At 43.8% G+C, this 19,896-nt stretch overlaps 1 protein-coding gene across 8 annotated transcripts in view; it reads left to right on the plus strand.

Moving 5' to 3' along the window:
- Nucleotides 1–19,896, plus strand: part of FANK1 (fibronectin type III and ankyrin repeat domains 1) — a 121,686-nt gene that overhangs the window by 79,401 nt on the left and 22,389 nt on the right. For 7 of the 8 annotated variants that reach the window (XM_050803770.1, XM_050803772.1, XM_050803765.1 and 4 more), the window contains 2 exons: nt 10,944–11,121; nt 19,672–19,796. In XM_050803770.1, coding sequence (XP_050659727.1) covers nt 10,944–11,121; nt 19,672–19,796 — 303 coding nt within the window. Of the gene's footprint in view, nt 1–4,242; nt 4,262–10,943; nt 11,122–19,671; nt 19,797–19,896 lie in introns of those variants that run through there. The other variant, XM_050803769.1, reaches the window with a different exon arrangement.

Genomic DNA, 19,896 nt, shown 5'->3' on the forward strand with positions numbered 1-19,896 from the left:
GAGACAGGGTCTCATTCTATAGCCCAGCCTGGGATGCAGCGGTACAATCATGGCTTACTGCAGCCTCGACCTCCTAGGCTCAACTGATCCTCCCGCTTCAGCTTCCCAAGTAGCTGGGACTACAGGCATGTGCCACCATGCGCAGACAGAAACTTTTTTTCATAATAAAAATAAAAGCACATACAATACAAAAACATTTTAGCTTTTACATTTATTTTTTGATTTCTGAATTTATTTTTTGGATGTGTTTCTAGAAGCGAGACCACCAAGTAGGAGATCTTACCATCATTTTTGAATACAGCCAAATTGTTTTTTTAAAGAATTGTGTAATATACAGTGTAATCCTCAATCTCAAACCATTTTATCACAGTGTTGAACAACACTGAATATTATTACCATTACATGTTTTTTGTCTAATTTTACAGGTAAAATGGTACCTTATAGTTATTTTAATTTCTCCTTTTTTTTCTTTCTGAGACAGGGTCTTGCTCTTTCGCTCAGGCTGGAGTGCAGTGGCGTGATTATGGGGTCTCTCTATGTTGCCTAGGTTGGTCTCTAACTCCTGGCCTCAAGTGATCCTCCCACCTTGGCCTCCAAAAGTGTTGGGATTACAGGTATTGGTCGGCCACTGCACCCGACCTAGAATGTATTTGTGATTAATGGTTGCTGTAAATATCTGATCAAACCATGATAAACTGCTTTGAGGTTACAGCCACTACTGTTCTCATATAGCATCCCCTTCAGTGTGCAGTCATCTTCATTGCGGACCATGTGCCACCGGAGGCTAGACCACAGATGCCCCTTGCTAGTGAAATTTGACTTCAGTAAATTTTCACATAAGTTTGGAAGAGCAGGGAAACTACAATTCTGCTTTAAGGTGTTCTCTTTTTATATAACGAATCTATTTATATTTGCTTTTTTTCTTTATCATTTCCCACTTTTCATGATACTGATCACAATTGCTCATTCCAATACAGTGTATGATCACTGCTTCTCTCTGTAGCTTTTGAGATATGGTCAACTATTTATCATAAGGATGGATGCTGAATAATCTGATTTTTTTTGTTTTACTAATTTGTTTTTTGAGTCTCCTCTTGGCACATTTCTGGTGCATTTCTTTTACTATTACAATCCTTTTAAAAAAATGTAGGATGCTAAGGCCTAATATTGTAGAGTGGTTTACATAAACTTTATAGTTTTCTACATTCAAACCTATAATTTGTGAGTGATAGCTTTTTATTATGATTTCTGATGTACTTGAGCCATGTTTTATGCCATCTTCTGAGTAACCATAGGGACTGAGTGGCGACAGTGTATGAAACCATTTATTGTTCTATATTCCTATTTATTGCTTAACAAATGGCACCAGAGGCATAAAATTGTTTTATTTGTCAGATTTGCATAAGAACTTTCTTACAAAAGCCTTTTGTGGTACGTAACACATTCATAAATTCTCATAATCGTCCTTTTGAGGTACTTATAGTTTTACTGTTCTTCTTCCTTTTTCATTAGTTGGGAAACTTTTAAGATAAGAAATATTTGTCATGATGGAAAGATCCTACTAATTATTTAAAAGAACCATCCAAAATTGAACATAAGGTCTCCTTTTTCTTTTCGTTTTTTAGAAAACAAAATCTTTAGAAATCTTTAGAAAAGTTAAAATAAAATTAAAGCCTGACTTTGTGATGAAATTATATGGTTGGTTAAATTTGGATGCTGGTTATCAGACTTAAAAAAAAAAAGTACTTTTTGAAAGATCTGAGACTTACTTATGACAGGAAAAAATAGAGTTCTAAAACTTTTGTATAAAAAGTGTAGCATGTAAGTAGTGTTTATGAATGTGTTTCTATGGATGTGTTATATCTGTTCTATAAAACTTGAATAGAGTCTATAAAAACAGTTCTCAAGAGTGTTTCCACTGATAACAGATAAATACAGATAGGGATATAAACATCATGGTTAAATAAATAGCAAAAAGGATCAGCTTTTGAATTTCTCAAAATGTTGATTTTCATCACCTTAGGAAAGATGTGTTACTTGTTATACATCCAGCACGTTAAGTCCTAGTGTCAAGTGAGTCAGGACTATAATCATAGATATATTTACCACTCCTTGCAACTTTAGCTATATTATAAAACTTGGGGATGATAACATTTACAAATAGAGAGACTTGTTCTTGTATTAGTAAATTCAGAGTAGTTTTCCACCGTGATGTGTGCTTTCTGCCCTAAGTGTATACAATCTTTTCAGATTTATCTATGAGCTATCTTGCTAATTGTTTTGCCCACATTCTATAGCCTTTCCCTCCTGTTGATGCAACTGTTCTCCCAGATTTCATGCTGAGCCTAATGCAGCGTTGGACTGGCTTCCTACCTATGCCCATAGTGTCTGCAAGTAAACGTCAGCCAAACTCTCTGCCTTTTTGGTTTCCATGACTGGTTGCTGTGGGCTTTTTACACCGTCTTTCCTTTCATGGACTGGGCTCCTGAAGGTCAGCAGCCTCCCTGACCTCGGTGCTAGGATAAGCTGCCGTATCTTCTTCCGCTTGCACACAGCATCTCTATACTTTATTCAAACAATTACCTGATTTGCATTGTCTCACTTTTTCTTACCGAGTTTTCTTGATCATTTAGAAATTTCCTTGGGGTTCAAGCCAGTTCATGAGCTAGACCTGATTTAAAATGAATAAGGAAATCTGGAGAACGAACTAATAGTCGATTTTTCACCCCTGGTCTACATTTTATATCTCTACTCTTAAGAGGCAGTATGCTACAGGGCTAAAAGTAAGGGACTCCTGAGCCAGATTATCTTCATTTTGATCCTGGTTCTACCAGTTATTTCTGTGTGACCTTGGGCAGGTTATGTAACCTCTCTGTGCCTCAGATTGTTTATAAGGGAGATAATAAAAATCCTTACAGCATATAGAGTTGAAGTTAAATGTGGTGAAAGTTAAATGAATAAATAAAGCATCCACACTAGTGCATGACCCAAATTAAGTGTCATATAAGTGTTGCTGCATTGCAGTTCTCCTCTCAGCAACTGGGCTTGTGACCTGCCACTTCCGTCGGCTCTTACCAAGGCTCAGTGCCGCCCTGGGCCTCTGGTCCATTGTCATAGTAATGTTTGCACTCTGCTGGTGACCTGTAAATGTACATATTTTAGGATCCTAAAAACACGTATATTAGCAGATGATGACAAAAACACCAGAATTTTTATCAAAGAGAAAATAGAAAGTATATGGGTATAATATTGTAAGGATTAGAGTACACCTGTCAAATTACTGTAGGTTGGCTAAGAAACAAAGCAAAACAAATTGGGCCCCATCCACTATTTTTTGGCATCCTAAAAATAGCTCTTACCTGATGAGGTCATTCATTCATGACCTGACCATCCAGGTCCTATCTGGCAATAATAACTTTTTGCAAAAAGCAACTCTTGCCTAAGTGGAGAGTTGCATCTTGATGAGTTTTGTATGAAAGTAAAGAAGATGCAGGAACATTATCAATGGGCTCTACACTAACCATTGGCATTTCTGTGTGAGCAACGTGTTGCATAGTTGTGTGACTTGGCAGCAGCTGGTCCATTGCTGACGTGTATGTGTTCACTGAGGCGTCACTCACCCCTAAGGCTTCCTTGGAGAGACCATGCTGCCATTACATTTGGATCACTACCTGCCCCCAACACACACACAAACATGAACCAACTTTCCAAGCACCACACCCACCTTTTCTGGGCTCTGTACCAGATCTGGAGGGGGGTGATGGCTAGCAGTGAGGGTTTTGGCTCCATCATTAGTAGCAGCTGGAAGTGGGCCCGTGGCCAGCTCTGGTGGCAGTGGGCCACCTGTGGCTGGTGGCATGCTCACTAATGGAGATCTCTCATTATATACCTAGATCAGTGATCAGTAAAGAGCAAGCCATAAGAAACTCTTGGGTCTCTGGGACTGTTATCTTTTTACTCCTCATACAACTTCATGGTGAACTGCGTTGAAATTTGACATTAATTTAGATATGCTTGCCTTTTCTGATCTCTAGTAGGATTCTAGGCTAGATGTCTTTGGAATTGAAATGCTTGTTGGCTTCTGGTTATTTTGGGGGTAATCCGTAACAGTCTGTCATTCCTGGTGTTTGGTTTTAGTGGGCTGGGAAAAACATGAGTTGTTCAACACTGATGTCATGATACAAGGACGTGAAGATGTGAGTCATCGTGACATCCATCAGCCAGAATTGCTGGGATTCAGTGAGATGACTCACAGTAAGAGGTCAGTGTCTGGCTCAGTAGTTCCTTCTTCTACATGTATCCCTCAGTATCTAGAACCCTGAAATTGGTTTCTCTGAGAAAACCAAGAGGCCCGAAACGGTAATATATATCGTTGATTTTTATAGTTTTCAAAAACTAATATTTTAAACATCAAAATTATTTCAAATGGTAATGTACTCAATGTACCATTTGGTTTAAGATGTTAACATTTTGCCATATGTGTCCTAAAGTCTTTTCATGAAGAAATAAAACCTTACAAATATACTGGCAAGACCCTCCTCCTGCCCATCATGCCCCCATCCCTTCCCTCATGTTGTTGAGGTGGCGTGTGTTCTTCCCATCAGCTTTTTAATTTTACTACATATCTGTGCATTCATAAACAACATGTAGTGTTTTGTGTGTGTTGTAATCATGTAGTGTGTCCTTTTGCAACCCATGTTTTCCACCCATTCATTTTGAATTGATCTATGTTGATGCAGGCGTATAAAAAACTCATACAGCTAATTTCTTTTAGTTGTTAGGATTTTACTGTAGGAAATATGCCATCATTTATTTAGATACTTTTTAACTTAATTATCACGAAACACTTTGTGGTCTTTTTAACTCAGTTTCAGAGAACATATTCAAACCTGGGTTTATCCGATTTCATCAAGCTCTCTATAAACATTTGGAAAATAAAGTTGGGAAAATGAGCTTGCAGGCTGCCTCCTAGCATATCTCTGGGATCTTCGTGTAAGTGAAATTGTTGGCTGTGTGCCCCACTGGCCTGGGGTGGGCAAGACCAGGGCAGCCCGGTCTTTCTCAGTGGGACTGCACCACAGGAGGACCCCTGGGTCTTCAGAGGGTGGCCGGTCAGCTACTTGGGACATTGGCTCAAGCGAAATACAAGATCCTTTCTTTTTAAATGAACAATGCAGTAGATCTGTGATATATTTGAGACTCAAGAAGCATTGAGTAAAGTGTAGCAGGGGAGACAAAACGAACATAGAAAAATTGCATGCTAACCAGCTTGGTATACACTCTACCCCTTGTTACCTTTGACAAAAATGGGATATTCTGTGTTTTTCTTTGCACCTTGATTTCTTACCCAACAATACTTAGTGGAGGTCCTTTCAAAGCACCTAGTATAGAACAAATTCATTTTTCACAGGGTGTATAATGTTCCACTTTATGGACATAGAATAACTTATTTGTCCATTCCCTTATAAATGGGTCATCTTTTTTTGTTTTGCTGTAAACTGCTGAAAACTGTAGTAATGTCCTTATGTATGTGTCTCTGTATCCATTTTAATTTTTTTAATTTTTATTTTAGTTTTGGGGGGTATGTGTGAAGGTTTGTCACACAGATAAACATGCATCACAGGAGTTTGTTGTACATAGTATTACATCACCCCAGGTATTAAGCTCAATACCCAATAGTTTCCTTTTCTGCTCCTCTCACCCTCCCCCTTCAAGGAGACCCCAGTGTCTGTTGTTTCCTTCTTTGTGTTCATAAGTTCTTCTCATTTAGCCTCCTCTTAGAGAACATGCGGTATTTGATTTTCTGTTCCTGCATTAGTTTGCTAAAGATGATAGCCTCCAGAACCATCCATGTTCATGCACAAGACATGATCTCATTCTTTTTTATGGCTGCATAATATTTCATGGTGTATATGTACCGCATTTTTTTAATCCAGTCTGTCATCAATGGGCATTTAGGTTGATTCCATGTCTTTGCTATTGTGAATAGTCCTGCAGTGAACATTCAGGTGCATGTGTGTTTATGGTAGAATGCTTTATATTCCTCTGGGTATATACCCAGTAATGGGATTGCGGGGTCAAATGGTAGTTCTGCTTTTAGCTCTTTGTGGCATTGCCATACTGCTTTCCACAATGGTTGAACAAATTTATCCCACCAACAGTGTATAAGGGTTCCCTTTGTGACCTTGCCAGCATCTGTTATTTTTTGACTTTTTAATGATAGCCATTCTGACTGGTGTGAGATGGCATCTCTTTGTGGTTTTGATTCACATTTCTCAAATGATCAGTGATATTGATCTTTTTTTTTCATGTGCTTGTTGGCCACATGTATGTCGTCTTTAGAGAAGTGTCTATTTATGTCCTTTGCTCAATTTTTAATGGGGTTATTTTTCTCTTGTAAATGTGTTTAAGTTCTTTATAGATGCTGGATATTCGACCTTTGTCAGATACATAGTTTGCACACATTTTCTCCCATTCCATGCCTTTTAAGTGGGGCATTTAGCCTGTTGACATTCAAGATTAGTATTGATATGTGTGGATTTGATCCTGCCATTGTGCTGTTTGATCCTGTCATTGATCCTGTCATTAGCTGCTGCTGTCATTGATCCTGTCACTAGCTGGTTATTATGTTGGCTTGTTTGTGTGGTTGCTTTACAGTGACACTGGTCTGTGTGTTTAAGTGGATTTTCGTATTAGCTGGTGGCAGTCTTTCTATATTTACTGTTCCTTCCAAGATCTCTTATAAGGCAGGTCTAGTGATGAAGTTCCTCAGCATTTGCTTATCTGAGAAGGATCTTGTTTCTTCTTTACTTAGGAAGCTTAGTTTAACAGGATATGAAATTATTCGTTGAAGATTTTTTAAAAAAAATAATGTTGAAAATAGGCCTCTAATCTCTTCTGGCTTATAGGGTTTCAGCTGAGAGGTCCACTATTAGCCTAATGAGGATCCCTTTGTAGGTAACCTGCCCTTTCTCTCTCGCTGCCTTTCACATTCTTTCATTTCAACCTTGGAAAACCTGACAATTATCTGTCTTGGAGATGATCTTCTTGTGTAGAATCTTGCAGGAGTTCCCCGTATTTCCTGAATTTGACTGTTGGCCCCCCTAACAAGGTTAGGGAAGTTTTCATGGATGGTATCTTGGAATTTTCCAAGTTGTTTGCTTTCTTCTTCTCCCTTTCAGGGATGCCAGTGATTTGTAGATTTGGCTTCTTTATATAATCCCATTCTTCTCAGAGGTTTTATCCATTCCTTTTTTTAAAATTTTTTTTCATTTTTGCCTGACCTATTTCAGAGAACCAGTCTTCAAGTTCTGAGATTCTTTCCTCAGTTAGGTTTATTCTGCTGTTAATACTTGTGATTGCATTGTAAAATTCTTTTTTGTTTTTGTTTTTGAGACAGTCTCTCACTCTGTCACCCAGGCTGGAGTGCAGTGGCGTAATCTTGGCTCACTGCAACCTCCGCCTCCCAGGTTCAAGCAATTCTCCTGCCTCAGCCTCCCGAGTAGCTGGGACTACAGGTGCCTGCCACCATACCCGGCTAATTTTTGTATTTTTAGTAGAGATGGGGTTTCACCATGTTGACCAGGCTGGCCTCGAGCTCCTGACCTCAGGCAATCCACCTGCCTCAGCCTCCAAAAGTGCTGGGATTACAGGAGTGAGCTACCACAACCGATCGTAAAATTTTTATATTATTCGACTCTGTCAGACCCATTAGTTTTTTTATGCTGACTATTCTATCCTTCAGCTCCTGTATCATTTTCTTGTGATTCTTCTTTTCCTTAGATTGGGTTTCACCATCCTCCTGAATCTCAGTGATCTTTGTTCCTATCCATGTTCTGAATTCTGTTTCCTTTATTCCAGCCAGTTCTGCCTGGGTAAGAACTCTTGTTGGAGAACTGGTGTGGCCATTTGGAGGACATATGACACTCTGGTCATCTGAATGTTACCAGAGTTCTTGCTGGTTCTTTCTCATCTCTGTGTGTGGGCGTTCCTTTAATGTAGATTGAGCACAGTCAGCAGACTTCTTTTCTGGATGTTTTCACTGGGCTGATGCTTTGTGTAGGGTCTTTATTTGAAGCTTACTTGTTGTCTCTGGTTTCAGAGGGGGGTATGTTAATGAGGCATTTTTGGTGTTGAAGCTTTGGGGTGTGATCCACTAGGTGGCACTTAGGTGTACTGGTCAGTTGCTAGACTCTTGCTTGGTTGTGTGACTCTCCTGTTTCCTCAGTTTCCGCCGTGTTCCCTTTCTAGTGCTCTGAAACTGTGCGTTCCTCTCCCACTTGAGTGCTGGCGCTCCTTGGCACTCCTGGAATGCCCACTGCAGTTCTGGGGTGATCTCAGTGTTTATGTTCCTTCCCCAGCTTAGAGGCAGCACAGGAAGAGATCTTAGCAGGGGTTGTGGCCAGGGGTCATTTGCTTGACTCCTGGGGGCTCCACCTCAGAGAGACGTGGGTCAGCAATCACTCAGTGCAGTCAGCCCAAGATGGAGGGTTTGTGCTGTGTGCCCAAGCCAGGGGTTCCCTGTCTGCTGATGAGCCATGCGGGGGAGCGGAGGTGTGGAACCTGTGGGAGACGGACTGGCTGCCTCTCCTGGGGTCGACTGTAGCTTATTGGAGGTGTAGATAAGACACTCTTAGAGTCTTTGCTCCTTTGTTAGTTTGAGGGTGGCAAGGGCAGTTCCACTGCTGAAGTAGTGGGAGAGAGGCTCTCAGTTGCCCCTGGAGGCTCTGTTCAAGGAGTTGCTGAGTTGGTACTGGCTCCATAGCTCTGGCAGTGGTGGCTGGAGGCCCAGGCCTGGAGGACCTGTCCAGTGAGGAGATATGGGAACAGGCCCCCATGGAACAGTCCGGCCACTTTTCCATAGGGCTGCTGTGGTATGCTTGGGGCCTGCTCCAGTCCCTAGTCACCTCAGATTTTCCAGAACCTGGAGGTGTCACCAGCGAAGGCTGAGAAAAAGCAAAGATGGCAGCCTGTCCCTCCCTCTGGGAGCTTCGTCCCAGGGAGGTATGGACCTGGTGTCGGGCCAAAGGTACCTGTAGGAAGTGGCTGGAGACCCTGGTTGGGAGGTCCCAGCTGGTGAGGAGGAACGGGATTGGGACCCACTTAAAGCAGTCTGGCCACGTTTCGGTAGAGCAGTTGTGCTGTGCTAGGGGTCCGCTTCAGCCCCTGATCGCCTCGGATACTATGAGGCCCAAAGGCTGGAACGACTAAGGCACCTGAACAGCAAAGATGGTGGCCCACCTCTCCCTCTGGGAGTGCCATCCCAGGGGAAATTCAACGTCCATCTGTCAGATGGACAGCTTGGGCAGGGGTGGCTGGAGGCCCCAGTTGGAAGGTTCTGCCCATTGAGGGAACGGGATAGGTACCTGCTTAAAGCAGCCGTCTGGCCACGTTTCAGTAGAGCAGCTATGCTGTATGGGGGGATCCCTTCTGCCCTGTGTTGGCTCAGACTCTCCAAAGCCTGAAGGCTGGAATGGCTAAGGTGCCCAAACAGCAAAGCTGGTGGCGTGTCCCTCTCCCTGGGAGCTCCTTCTGAGGGAGGTGCAATGCCACTACTGGAAGCTGGCTGAAATTCTAAGCCAGTGGGGTCTCATCTCGTGAGGTGCATTGGAAGTGGGGCCTGCGGGCTGTTGCTGCGCAGCCCCCTGGATTCATCATCTTTCCTAAGGGTATGTACGGGAGTCTCACCTCTCACTTTGCCAGAGCTACGGCTACTTTTGCTCCAAAGCCTGAGTAGCTAAGGCTCCAGGGTCTCCACGCATGCCTGAGCGGCTGCTCTGCCAAGACTCCCCGCAGCTCTGTCAGACTGAAGACGGAAGGCCCTGGTAGAGAGAGGTTTGCATGGAGATCTCCTAACCTGAGGTTTGCAGAGATCCATGGGAGAAGTGTGGTTTCTGGGTCGCCCATTCAGTCACTGCTTCCCTGGGCAGGGGAGGATCCCCTGGCTCCGTGTTGCCCCCTGGTGGGCCATCGTCCTGTCTTGCTTTGATTTGTTCTCTGTGGGTCAAGTTGTTTCCTTGATTAGTCCCAGTGCGAGTACCTGGCTGTTTCAGTTGAAGGTGTTGTATTCACTTGCTCCTTCTGTTTCTCTCCATGAGAGCCAGGTACACCAGCTGCTTCTAGTCAGCCATCTTGGCCACTCACTCTCGTGTGTATTTATGCTCTGATTTCTGCAGAAGGGTGGATGGTGGGACAGGGGGACATGTGTATTTTTAATTTTAATAGATGCTTCCGTATTGCCCTCTAAAAAGGCCGCAATTCATATTTCCCTACAACCAGCACATGAGAATATCCTCTCCCTATCTTGTGACTTCTGAAAGTTATGAAATGTTTCAGTTTCTGACTGGATATCAAGTTATACCCCATTGTTACCAATTTCTGTGAGCACTAGGGGATATGAGCATCTTTCCAGATATCACCTTGGCAATTTGTTTTTGCTCTTTTGTGTGCTGCTCATCTTTTGCTAGGTTTGTTACTAACTTTGGGCCCTTATTCTTGGTTAGTTTCTGAGGACTGTTTATACAGCATAGATGTCAACCCTTTGTCATCTATGTTCCAGATATTTGAATCAGATAGAGCATTCATCTCTTGGCTTTGTTAGCCAGTCAGTGAAGGATTAATAGAAGCAAACTGTGTTCCAGCAGGTCAAGTACAACCTCATTAGTTTGATAAGTTAAGCATCCCTTTGGAAGGGTCAGTGGGTGGCATGATATTGATGGGCATGGTACAATACATGCTTGTTGAAGACTGTGGTAGCTCACACATGGGCTGAATTTTGTGTATTGAGCTTTTCAGGGGTTCTTTAAGCAACAGGGAGGTATGCTCATATGTGTGCCTTATGCTCAGAAAAATAGCTCGATCACCAAGCAGCTGTAGTCCACTCGACTGGTCTCTCTTCCTTATGGAAACTGGATCCTGAAATTCGGTATCATTCTTTTTTTTAGAAATCACGCCACCCTCAAAGCCTCATCCACCTGTCGTGGGCAAAGTGACTCATCACAGCATTGAATTATACTGGGATCTGGAAAAGAAAGCCAAACGCCAAGGACCTCAGGAGCAGTGGTTCAGGTTCTCGATTGAAGAAGAAGACCCCAAAATGCACTCTTACGGTATCATTTATACGTAGGTGCAGTGTTGAATTGCTTGCCACTTTGCCTTGACTTCCTGATTAGCTGGAATGATTTCTGTTGTCTTTAAAAAGCCACTTCTTATTTCAAATTAAAGAATGAGTCAGCATCATTTGTATTCATGCTCTTTTATGAATTACAATTTTTGGAAAATAGGCATTAGCAGTAACTTTGAAATTAAACCTCTGTACCTTTTGAGAGCTTCTTTGACTTCTGAAATATTTTAATGATATGTATTTAAAATCCAGAATGCAGAGACACACTCAAACGATAGCTTGATGAAATTAGGTGAGCTTCCCATCAGGCTGTTGTGTTCCCTGACGTAGGATGGCCCCGCATGGTCTGCCCTGGCCAGCTTCTCTGATCTCATGTCATACCATTGTCACCTTGTCAATTCTCTTATACCATGCTGGCTGCCTCTCAGCCTTGACAGGCCAAGCCGGTTCCCATTACAGGGTCTTGCTTGTTGCTGTTGTCTTGAATGCATTTCCTTCTGTTTTCATACAGCTGGTTCCTTCACACCATGCCAGTCTCAGATGAAACAACCCCACGTCCCCAGAAGGCCATTTGAAGTAGCCATCCTTCCATGCAGGCCTCCTGTAGCTCAGAACCTTGTTTTGTATGCCACATAGCATTTAGCTCTGTTGGGTTTGTTTTACTTGTTTACTTGTTTGCTGAGTTTGTTTACCTTGTTCCTTGTTTACTTCTTTTATTTGTTCATTTCCTGCCTCCCCACCCAGTATTAAACTCGGCGAGAGACAAATAAGACTCCTGCCTGCTTAGCGCTCCAGCCGGTTCCTTGACAGTGCTGGCTGTTATATAGCAGGCCCTCCACATGCTTCTTGCATGAACAAATACCACCAGGAGTAACCAAGAAGTCATTTTTGGCCAGGCATGGTGGCTCATGCCTGTAATCTCAGCACTGTGGGAGGCTGAAGTGGGCAGATCCCTTGAACCTGGATGTTCAAGACCAGCCTAGGCACCATAGCAAAATCCCATCTCTACAAAAAATCCAAAAGTTAGCCAGGTGTGGTGGCTTGTGCCTGTAGTCCCAACTATCTGGGAGGCTGAGGTGGGAGGATCACTTGAGCCTGGGAGGTGGAGGCTGCAGTGAGCCATGATTGTGCCACTGCACTCCAGCCTGGGTGACAGAGTGAGACTCTGTCTCAAAAAAAAAAAAAAAAAAAAGTTATGTTTTTCTTCTCAGTCTTCATATCATCTCTGACTTATTTCTCCCCCTTGATAGATTTACCACTTGAAAAATGCAAAATGACTATTTTGTGATTCAGGAATATCAAAAATGAGATACAAATACGGTTTTTAGGTAAACTTTTAATTTTGAAATAATTATAGATTCATACCCAGCTGTAAGAAATAATACAGGGTGACTGTACCTTTTCCCATTTCCCTATGGTAACATCTTTGAATGCGATGGTGCAGCATCACAGTCAGGATACTGGCATTGATGCAGACCAGGCCCGTCACTTTCCTGGCCTTTTCTCAAGTTTGCATTGTGATCAAAACGCTGACATGAAGAGATCGATATGTTTGTGTGTATGTGTATATAAAATATATAGAAATATGTAATCTGTATATGAAGGCTCCAACTTCAACTGTTACCTCAGTGATAATGTATGTGATATTTGAGAAATTTCTCTGTACCTTAAAAAAAATAAGAAATGTAGTTAACCATGTAAAAATAGTTCTGTTCTAACTAGTCAAATATTGTTTTAATCATGTCGTTTTACTCATTGAAAGTATGCTTCTATCTAAAAGCATGAATTGTAAGAAGCATTTCTCTGGAGAAAGAAAAAGACATCTTTCTTTCCCCCATCACCTTAGCACCACAAGCTCTGCTTGGGCAGGCGAGTGGGGCCATCCTGAATCGTTCTTTCTTCATTGGCTGTTCCTTTCCTGGGTGGCCAGGTAGGCAGCCTCAGCTAGAGAAACCACAGCTGCGTGTGCTGGCTTCCAGCCTGAGGTGTGTGTCTGTGTTGTCTGCATTCTTCCCAGAGACCTGGTTGCTGTCAGGCTGGAGAACGCACTCATACTCCAAAGACAACCTGGCATTGTGGGTCTGGCAGTGACATCTATGGTCCCCGCTCTAAGGACAATGGGGAAATGCCTGCATTTCTCGCAGAATTATACAGTACAAATCTTGACGCTAGGTGGCAGAATTAGGCTGTATTAATCTTGACCTCTTTTGCTTCCTTATTTGTTTCTCTGCATGGCCTTAAAACTAGCAAATGCTTTTCTTGTAAAAAGTGATTATCTGGAATACCTGATATTTGGATTGTGGATTTAAGAACCTCCTCTTGATTTGTCAATTTCTGTTCCCATCAGTCATCAGTCTATCTGGAATCAATGACATTGTCTTTGACTTGGGCTTTCCTCCATGGCTTCTCACAGCCAGTCAGTTACTGAGTTCTCCATTTGTAGAATTGCGTCTGTGCTTTCCCTCATTAGCTGGGGGTTTCCCCTGCAGGATGTAAGCTCCATTTCCCTGTAGCTCATTTGTGGATCCGCAGCTCCTACACCTGCCCAGTGTATTTTCTCATGGAAGGAGTTGACTTTATTCCTTTTTTTTTCCCCCTCATCGTTCTACCTTGCCGGGCTAATTTCCATTTTAATCTTTCTTTTGTCAAATTGTCTTTGGTGGGTCTCCATTGCTTGAAGGATAAAGGCCAAATTCCTTAGACTAACATTTAATGCCTTTCACAGCTTCCCCACACCTGCCTTTCTTGTTGCCTCTTATTTCTCAGCACAAACCCTCCAATCAGATTTCCTACTGTCCTTTGAATATGCCGTGATGTTTTCTGCATGTGTGTTCATTTTTTTTTCCCTGTTTGGACAGATTTTCCCCCCTCACCCTATTCTTTCTTCTGCCCTGGTCAGATTTTACCTCCACTGAGAAGTTCTCCTTACTACCCGATACTGTCTGTGCCCCAAATTCCTGTGATCATTGCTGCCCATGCCATGCATTAAATTTATTCCATCAGCGTGTATTATTGAGTGTCTGCCATGTGTCATACACTGCTCCAGATGCTGGGGATATGGCACTGGGGAAAAAATTCCTCCCTCGTGATGAGGAAGGCAAACAATAAATAAGATACATAAGTAAAAATAGGTAGTCAGCGGGCAATATGTACTAAGGGGCAGCAGCACAGGAAAAATTGAGGGCCTGGGGTAGAGGTGGGGAAGTCTTCACTAAGAAGGTAACTTCTGAGTAGGTCTGAAGCAAGGATACCTGGAGCCTTGCCACTATAGGGGGGAAGAAACTCACAGACAGAGCAAAGGGCAGGTGAGAAAGCCTGGTGGTGCAAGTATACTCGGCGGGTCCCAGGAGCGTTGAGGAGCAGAGGGAACAAGGAGGAAAGTAATGGGGGTGAGGGCAGCTGGGTCATGAGAGGTCACTGCCTGGGCCTTGAAGGTTATTGGGAGAACTCTGGCTTACTCTGAGAGAGGCGGGGAAAGCCACTGGAGATTGTGAAGCTGAGAAGAGGCGTGATCTGGCTTGTGTTTTACAAGGATCCCTCTGGCTGCTGAGTTGGGAACAGGCTGTAGGGCGGCCAGGCAGCAAGCAGCAGGGAGGACTGATGGGGAAGCTTTTGAAACAGTTTAGGTGGGAGACAGCACAATGGTGGAAAGTGGGACGATGCAGGATATGCTTTAAAGATGGATTTAAGAACTTGCTGGTGGACTGGATGTGGGATGTGAGAGAGAGAGAGAGAGGATGGTCAAGGGATATGTGACAGCCAGCACAGGCCAAGTGATGCTGCCTGAAGCATAAGTGTCACAGTCTCAGTGGCTTATGGCAGCAGCAATTCCCTCCCACACACCATGCCTACCGTGGCTGGGCCAGGGCTCCATCCTGCATTGTCCTCCTCCTGCAGCCCAGGCCAATGCAGCAGCCTCTGCCTGAACATTGTCAATCACTGTAGCAGGGGAGAGAGCATGGCACGCTGTTTCTTGAAGCTTCCACCCAGAATGACATACTTCACTTCTGCGTCTACTTCATTGCTGAAAGCAAGACATGCAGCCATGTCTGAGTTCAGTAGGGCGAGGAGGTAGGATCCCTGGGGGAGGGCACCTCGTGTCTCTAAACAACAATCCAGCCTTTCACAGGAGGAACCCAGGGTTTGGCCTGAGCAACTATAATAACAGAGACGGGGAAGACTGTGGGTGGAGTAGATCAGTTTGAAACTATCAGACATCCAAGCCAAGATGTCAAGGAGGCAGTTGGGGATGTCAAGGGCCAGGGAAAGGGGTCTGGGTTCGAGAGACAGACTCCAGAGTCATCAACATGAGGCTGGATTGGAGTTCTGAAGGAGGGAGTGGAGAGAAGAAAGGGAAGTCTGGTAACTGAGTCTTTGGGCTTTTCAATATTTAGCTTCTTATGTTTCATATTTGCTCAGCTCTTGCATCAAACATTTGCTTGTTGACTGATAACAAAAACAAGGCTATGCTTCACATTTTTGTAGACTTTCCTCTACTGTGGAAATAGTTCTAAGATTCATTTATTTTTTCAGCTGTCATGTCTAGGTAAAGTTGCGCTTCTCCATGGATTCAATGAACTGCCCTTGTGAGTCCTCCCTGTGCCTGCATTGTCATCACTGTAGAGTACCCTGGGGGGCAGTTGTGTCCTGGGTCCCTGCTGTGTCTTTTGTCCTCTTTGGAGCCATCTCTAGTGATGCAAGAGTCTTCAGCCTTTCACAAGTGTGCTCGGTAACATCTGGTTTCTAACACAGTTGTGTTATTTCCCTTTCCAGGGGTTATGGAGGTACTGTTTGCTACAGGGTGACCTTATGATATTTAGCAATATTGGATTTTATTGGGACCACTTCTGGTTTTGTTTTGGTCTGATACTATGCTAAGTCTCTGACACCTTGCACTGAATTCCGGTGAGGCTTGGCCATTAGATTCTCATTGAACTTCTTTTTTTTGTTTTGTTTTGTTTTGTTTTGTTTTGTTTTTGTTTTTTTTCTTGAGACGGAGTCTCGCTGTGTTGCCCAGGCTGGAGTGCAGTGGCGCTATCTCGGCTCACTGCAAGCTCCGCCTCCCAGGTTCACGCCATTCTCCTGCCTCAGCCTTCCAAGTAGCTGGGACTACAGGTGCCGCCACCTCGCCCGGCTAGTTTTTTTGTATTTTTAGTAGAGACGGGGTTTCACCATATTAGCCAGGATGGTCTCGATCTCCTGACCTCGTGATCCACCTGCCTCGGCCTCCCAAAGTGCTGGGATTGCAGGCAAAGGTCTTTTCAGATGCCACACATTGTTGAGGGCTCAGTTTCTGTGACCCAAATATCTAAGTATTCATGGATGTATTTTCATTTAACATCAAAATCTACCTACTCATAAGACTCCTTTGTGCCAGGCTGATACATTTCAGTTTTTAAAAAATTATTACTTTTTAGCTCTGGCGGTTTTTCTGAATATTTATCTTGGTTTTAGAGCTTTTACTTTTATGGTAAGTGTATTTATATCGATTTTTAACACTTATCTACTTCTTGGTTTCTTGATGGAAAAGTTTTTGTAATGCCGTTGGCTTTGTTTCTTCATTGTCTTTCTACAGTTTCTTTTTTGTTGATACATACTATCTCAGTTACCTGCTGCATAACAAACCAGCCCCAGACTGAGCGGCTTGCAGCAGAAACAGTCATGTGTTTGCTGATGATCTGTAATTTGGCTAGAGTGTTGATGACTTGTTTCTGCGCCATGTGGTCTTGACGGTTGCAGCTCTCTTGGGGCTGGAAGAACCAAATGGCTTCACCCATGTGAGATGCATCAGCTGGGACAGCCAGGACAATAGGAGGCTGGCTGGGCTTCTTCATCTCCTTTGTGGTCTGGATCTTCCACTGACTCTGTCTTACTAGGTGGCCTCTTTCTCCAACAGGAAAGTTGAACTTCTTTACATGGTGGCCAGCTTCCAAGCAAGGAGAAGCAGAAACTTCCGGGAATGTTAAGACCCAGAGCCAGAGCTGTACTGATTCACTTCCACCACTTTCCGTCCTGTTCAAGGGGAGAGGAACTCGACCTTAACTCTGTGGGGAGAGGAGCATGTTCCTGCAGGGATGGTAGCGACTGTGGAGGCCAGCTTGACTTCCAGCTCATTTGGCTTCTTTTAGGTGAATAGAAATGTGTTTCTAGCAAAGATGATGTTGGTTAGGAGGCTGAATCCACCAGCGCACAGAGCAGGGAGGCAGAGACACGTACGTGGTCAGAGGTGCTTTAATGTGCTTAGTCTTTTTCTTGGTTCTGCTGGTGCTACACCCAAGAAGTCATTTAGATTTGGTGCCTGAAGTAACTTTGTGATGCAAAAACAGGATCAATGAATGTTCAGTATTTGATTTTACCTTGAAATTTCACATTTTAACAAAGAACAGAAACATCAAGTGAAGAAGGTCTTTGTAAATGTTTTTCAGTTTTCAAAAAAAGATTCTGTTAGATGTTAGAGTTAGAGTTATGATATTAGAGTTGTCTCCAGATTTCACGGAGGCACCTCTTTCCTGGACGTGCCAGACTCTTCTGCACCCTGACTCTCGCCACAGTGAGAGCACCTAGAACCTGACTTTCCCAGGCGTTATGTGTTCTTTCAACCCTCCTGGGAAGTCCTTTCTCAGACCGCCTGGAAGACATCTGCCTGTCTGTCATGGAAGTCCTTTATGCCATTTCTCACTTGACATCAGAGATACCTCTACCAGAGGACACTCTCCTGGCACCTCACTCCCTCTGCCCTGTACCTGTTTCTCAAGTACCTGTTCCTGCCCCATGCCTGTTCCTCAGTGGGGGAATTACTTGTTTGATGGATGAGTTTGGCGGAAGGAACTGAGAAGACCTTCTGAGTTCTCCTTTGGGAATACTCCTCCCTCTAGGGCAAGTGTTGGGTCTGTTCTTTAGCCACACACTTAGTGCCGTGCCTCATCCTTCGGGGGAAAGAATCCGGTGGGGGCTGGGAGTGAGTGGGCAAGGCTGTTTGATGATTAGGTGAGGTGTTAGCTCACCCACGTGACCCAGATCTGAAGGCAGGTTTTCAGGTGTTTATTAGTGATACTAACTCTAGCACTGTCATTTCACCCTTGCTCAGCTGTCCCTTCTTCACGGTCCTTGATTGCCCCTCTTCTTGCCACCCCATCAGTAGGAAGTTGGGTTCAACTTAGTGTTGACAGGTTCATTTTGGCCCTGAGCTGGTGCAGGGCTGCATCCCAGCCTGTTCCAACACCTTGCAAATAATGGGCGCTAGATACACTAGATATACTTGTTGAGTTGTGTGGAATGGAATCGATGTATAAATATTTAGTTGCACATAAACATCCTTGAAAAATTAGTTGTGAATCCCAAAGAATGGTTGTGGTATCTTTGGAGGATCTATTGAGAATAAAAGTAAAAACTAGAGACAGGAAAAAAAATCTGGAGGGAAACAGTGGTAACCTTGGCATCTAAGGAGCTATGGAGAATGGTCCAAGGGAGGAGAAGAAGAACAGGATTAAGTGTTGAAGCAGGAAAGAAGTAAGAGCTGGAAATGACACACATACCCCTCTCGAAAACCAAGCCTTTGAGTAGAAGAAAAGAAAAATTTTGAGATAGGATTTGAAAAGGGATACATGGAGTTTAGTCAGATAAGAAGAATGTTGGCAGAACGGAGAAATGGGTAACATAGAGGTTTTGGGTAATATTGGGAAATATGTACAGCTCTGTCAACTTTTGGAGACCTGATATTGTAGAATGCATGCCACTCAAAGCCAGGCTCCTGGGACCTGCCTCACAAGCAGAGGGTGGGGTCCTATCTTAGCACTTGCGCTGGGTCCCAGCATCTTCTGAGCAGCCAGGCAAACTACCTACCTGCATTTCTTGGTGCTCATTTTGCAGGCTGCAAATGTTTAGACTCAGTCCTGCTTCCCTCTGGAGGTGTGTGGATTTCCATCGTGAGTCTCTCATCAGATTTCTATCCCAGAAGTGCTCAGCATCCATTTCCCACAAACATTCTTAAGATGAACTTGACCATGGGGCATGATGTTAGCATTGTCTTCTGTGTGCTGTCTGAGCTCCCAGCTCTACTGGAAGTTGCTCATGGGCTGCGAGCAATCTTGCATGTGACTTCTTCAGTCCTTTCCCTGCAGTGGTATTTTGCCGGCAATAGTTATGCAGCCATGTATTAGCCTCACAGCCCCCACCACTAGATGGCCCCCACTTGAAAATTACATATATACAATTTGACTGCCTGTCTTATCTTTCAAACATAAAACTTTGTCACTTGAGGACAAATGTCACAGTTAACGTGATTATTTCTCCAAAGTACAAAATGGCATGCTGGCTATGTGTCAGGCCCCAGACTAGGCCCTATGGGACAGAGGGCACCTGCTGGGTAGGGATAGAGGTGCCATGTGGGGACTTGTCCTTCATTCTCTAGGAGTTCAGCAAAGCAGGATCCATCAGCTGTGTCCTGGAAATAGAAGGAACATCACTTCCACCTGCTCTTCTCGTGTCTTATCAGAGAGTGCAGATTAAGCTACCTGGTGTTGTCAGCATGTTTGTCTCCTCCTGTCTAGGGGATATGCAACGAAGCATGTTGTTGAAGGTCTGGAACCAAGGACGCTGTACAGATTTCGCCTGAAGGTCACCAGCCCCTCTGGGGAGTGTGAGTACAGCCCACTCGTCTCAGTGTCTACGACCAGTGAGTATTCAGCCTCTCCATGCTCACCTGTCTCTAGATCAATGGAAATGACAAGCAATTTAGAGATGAAAATATTCTGCCTCTTGTTCGGCCTTACCAG

The sequence above is a fragment of the Macaca thibetana genome, chromosome 9 (assembly GCF_024542745.1).
Source record: "Macaca thibetana thibetana isolate TM-01 chromosome 9, ASM2454274v1, whole genome shotgun sequence".
NCBI classification, from domain to species: Eukaryota; Metazoa; Chordata; class Mammalia; order Primates; family Cercopithecidae; genus Macaca; species Macaca thibetana.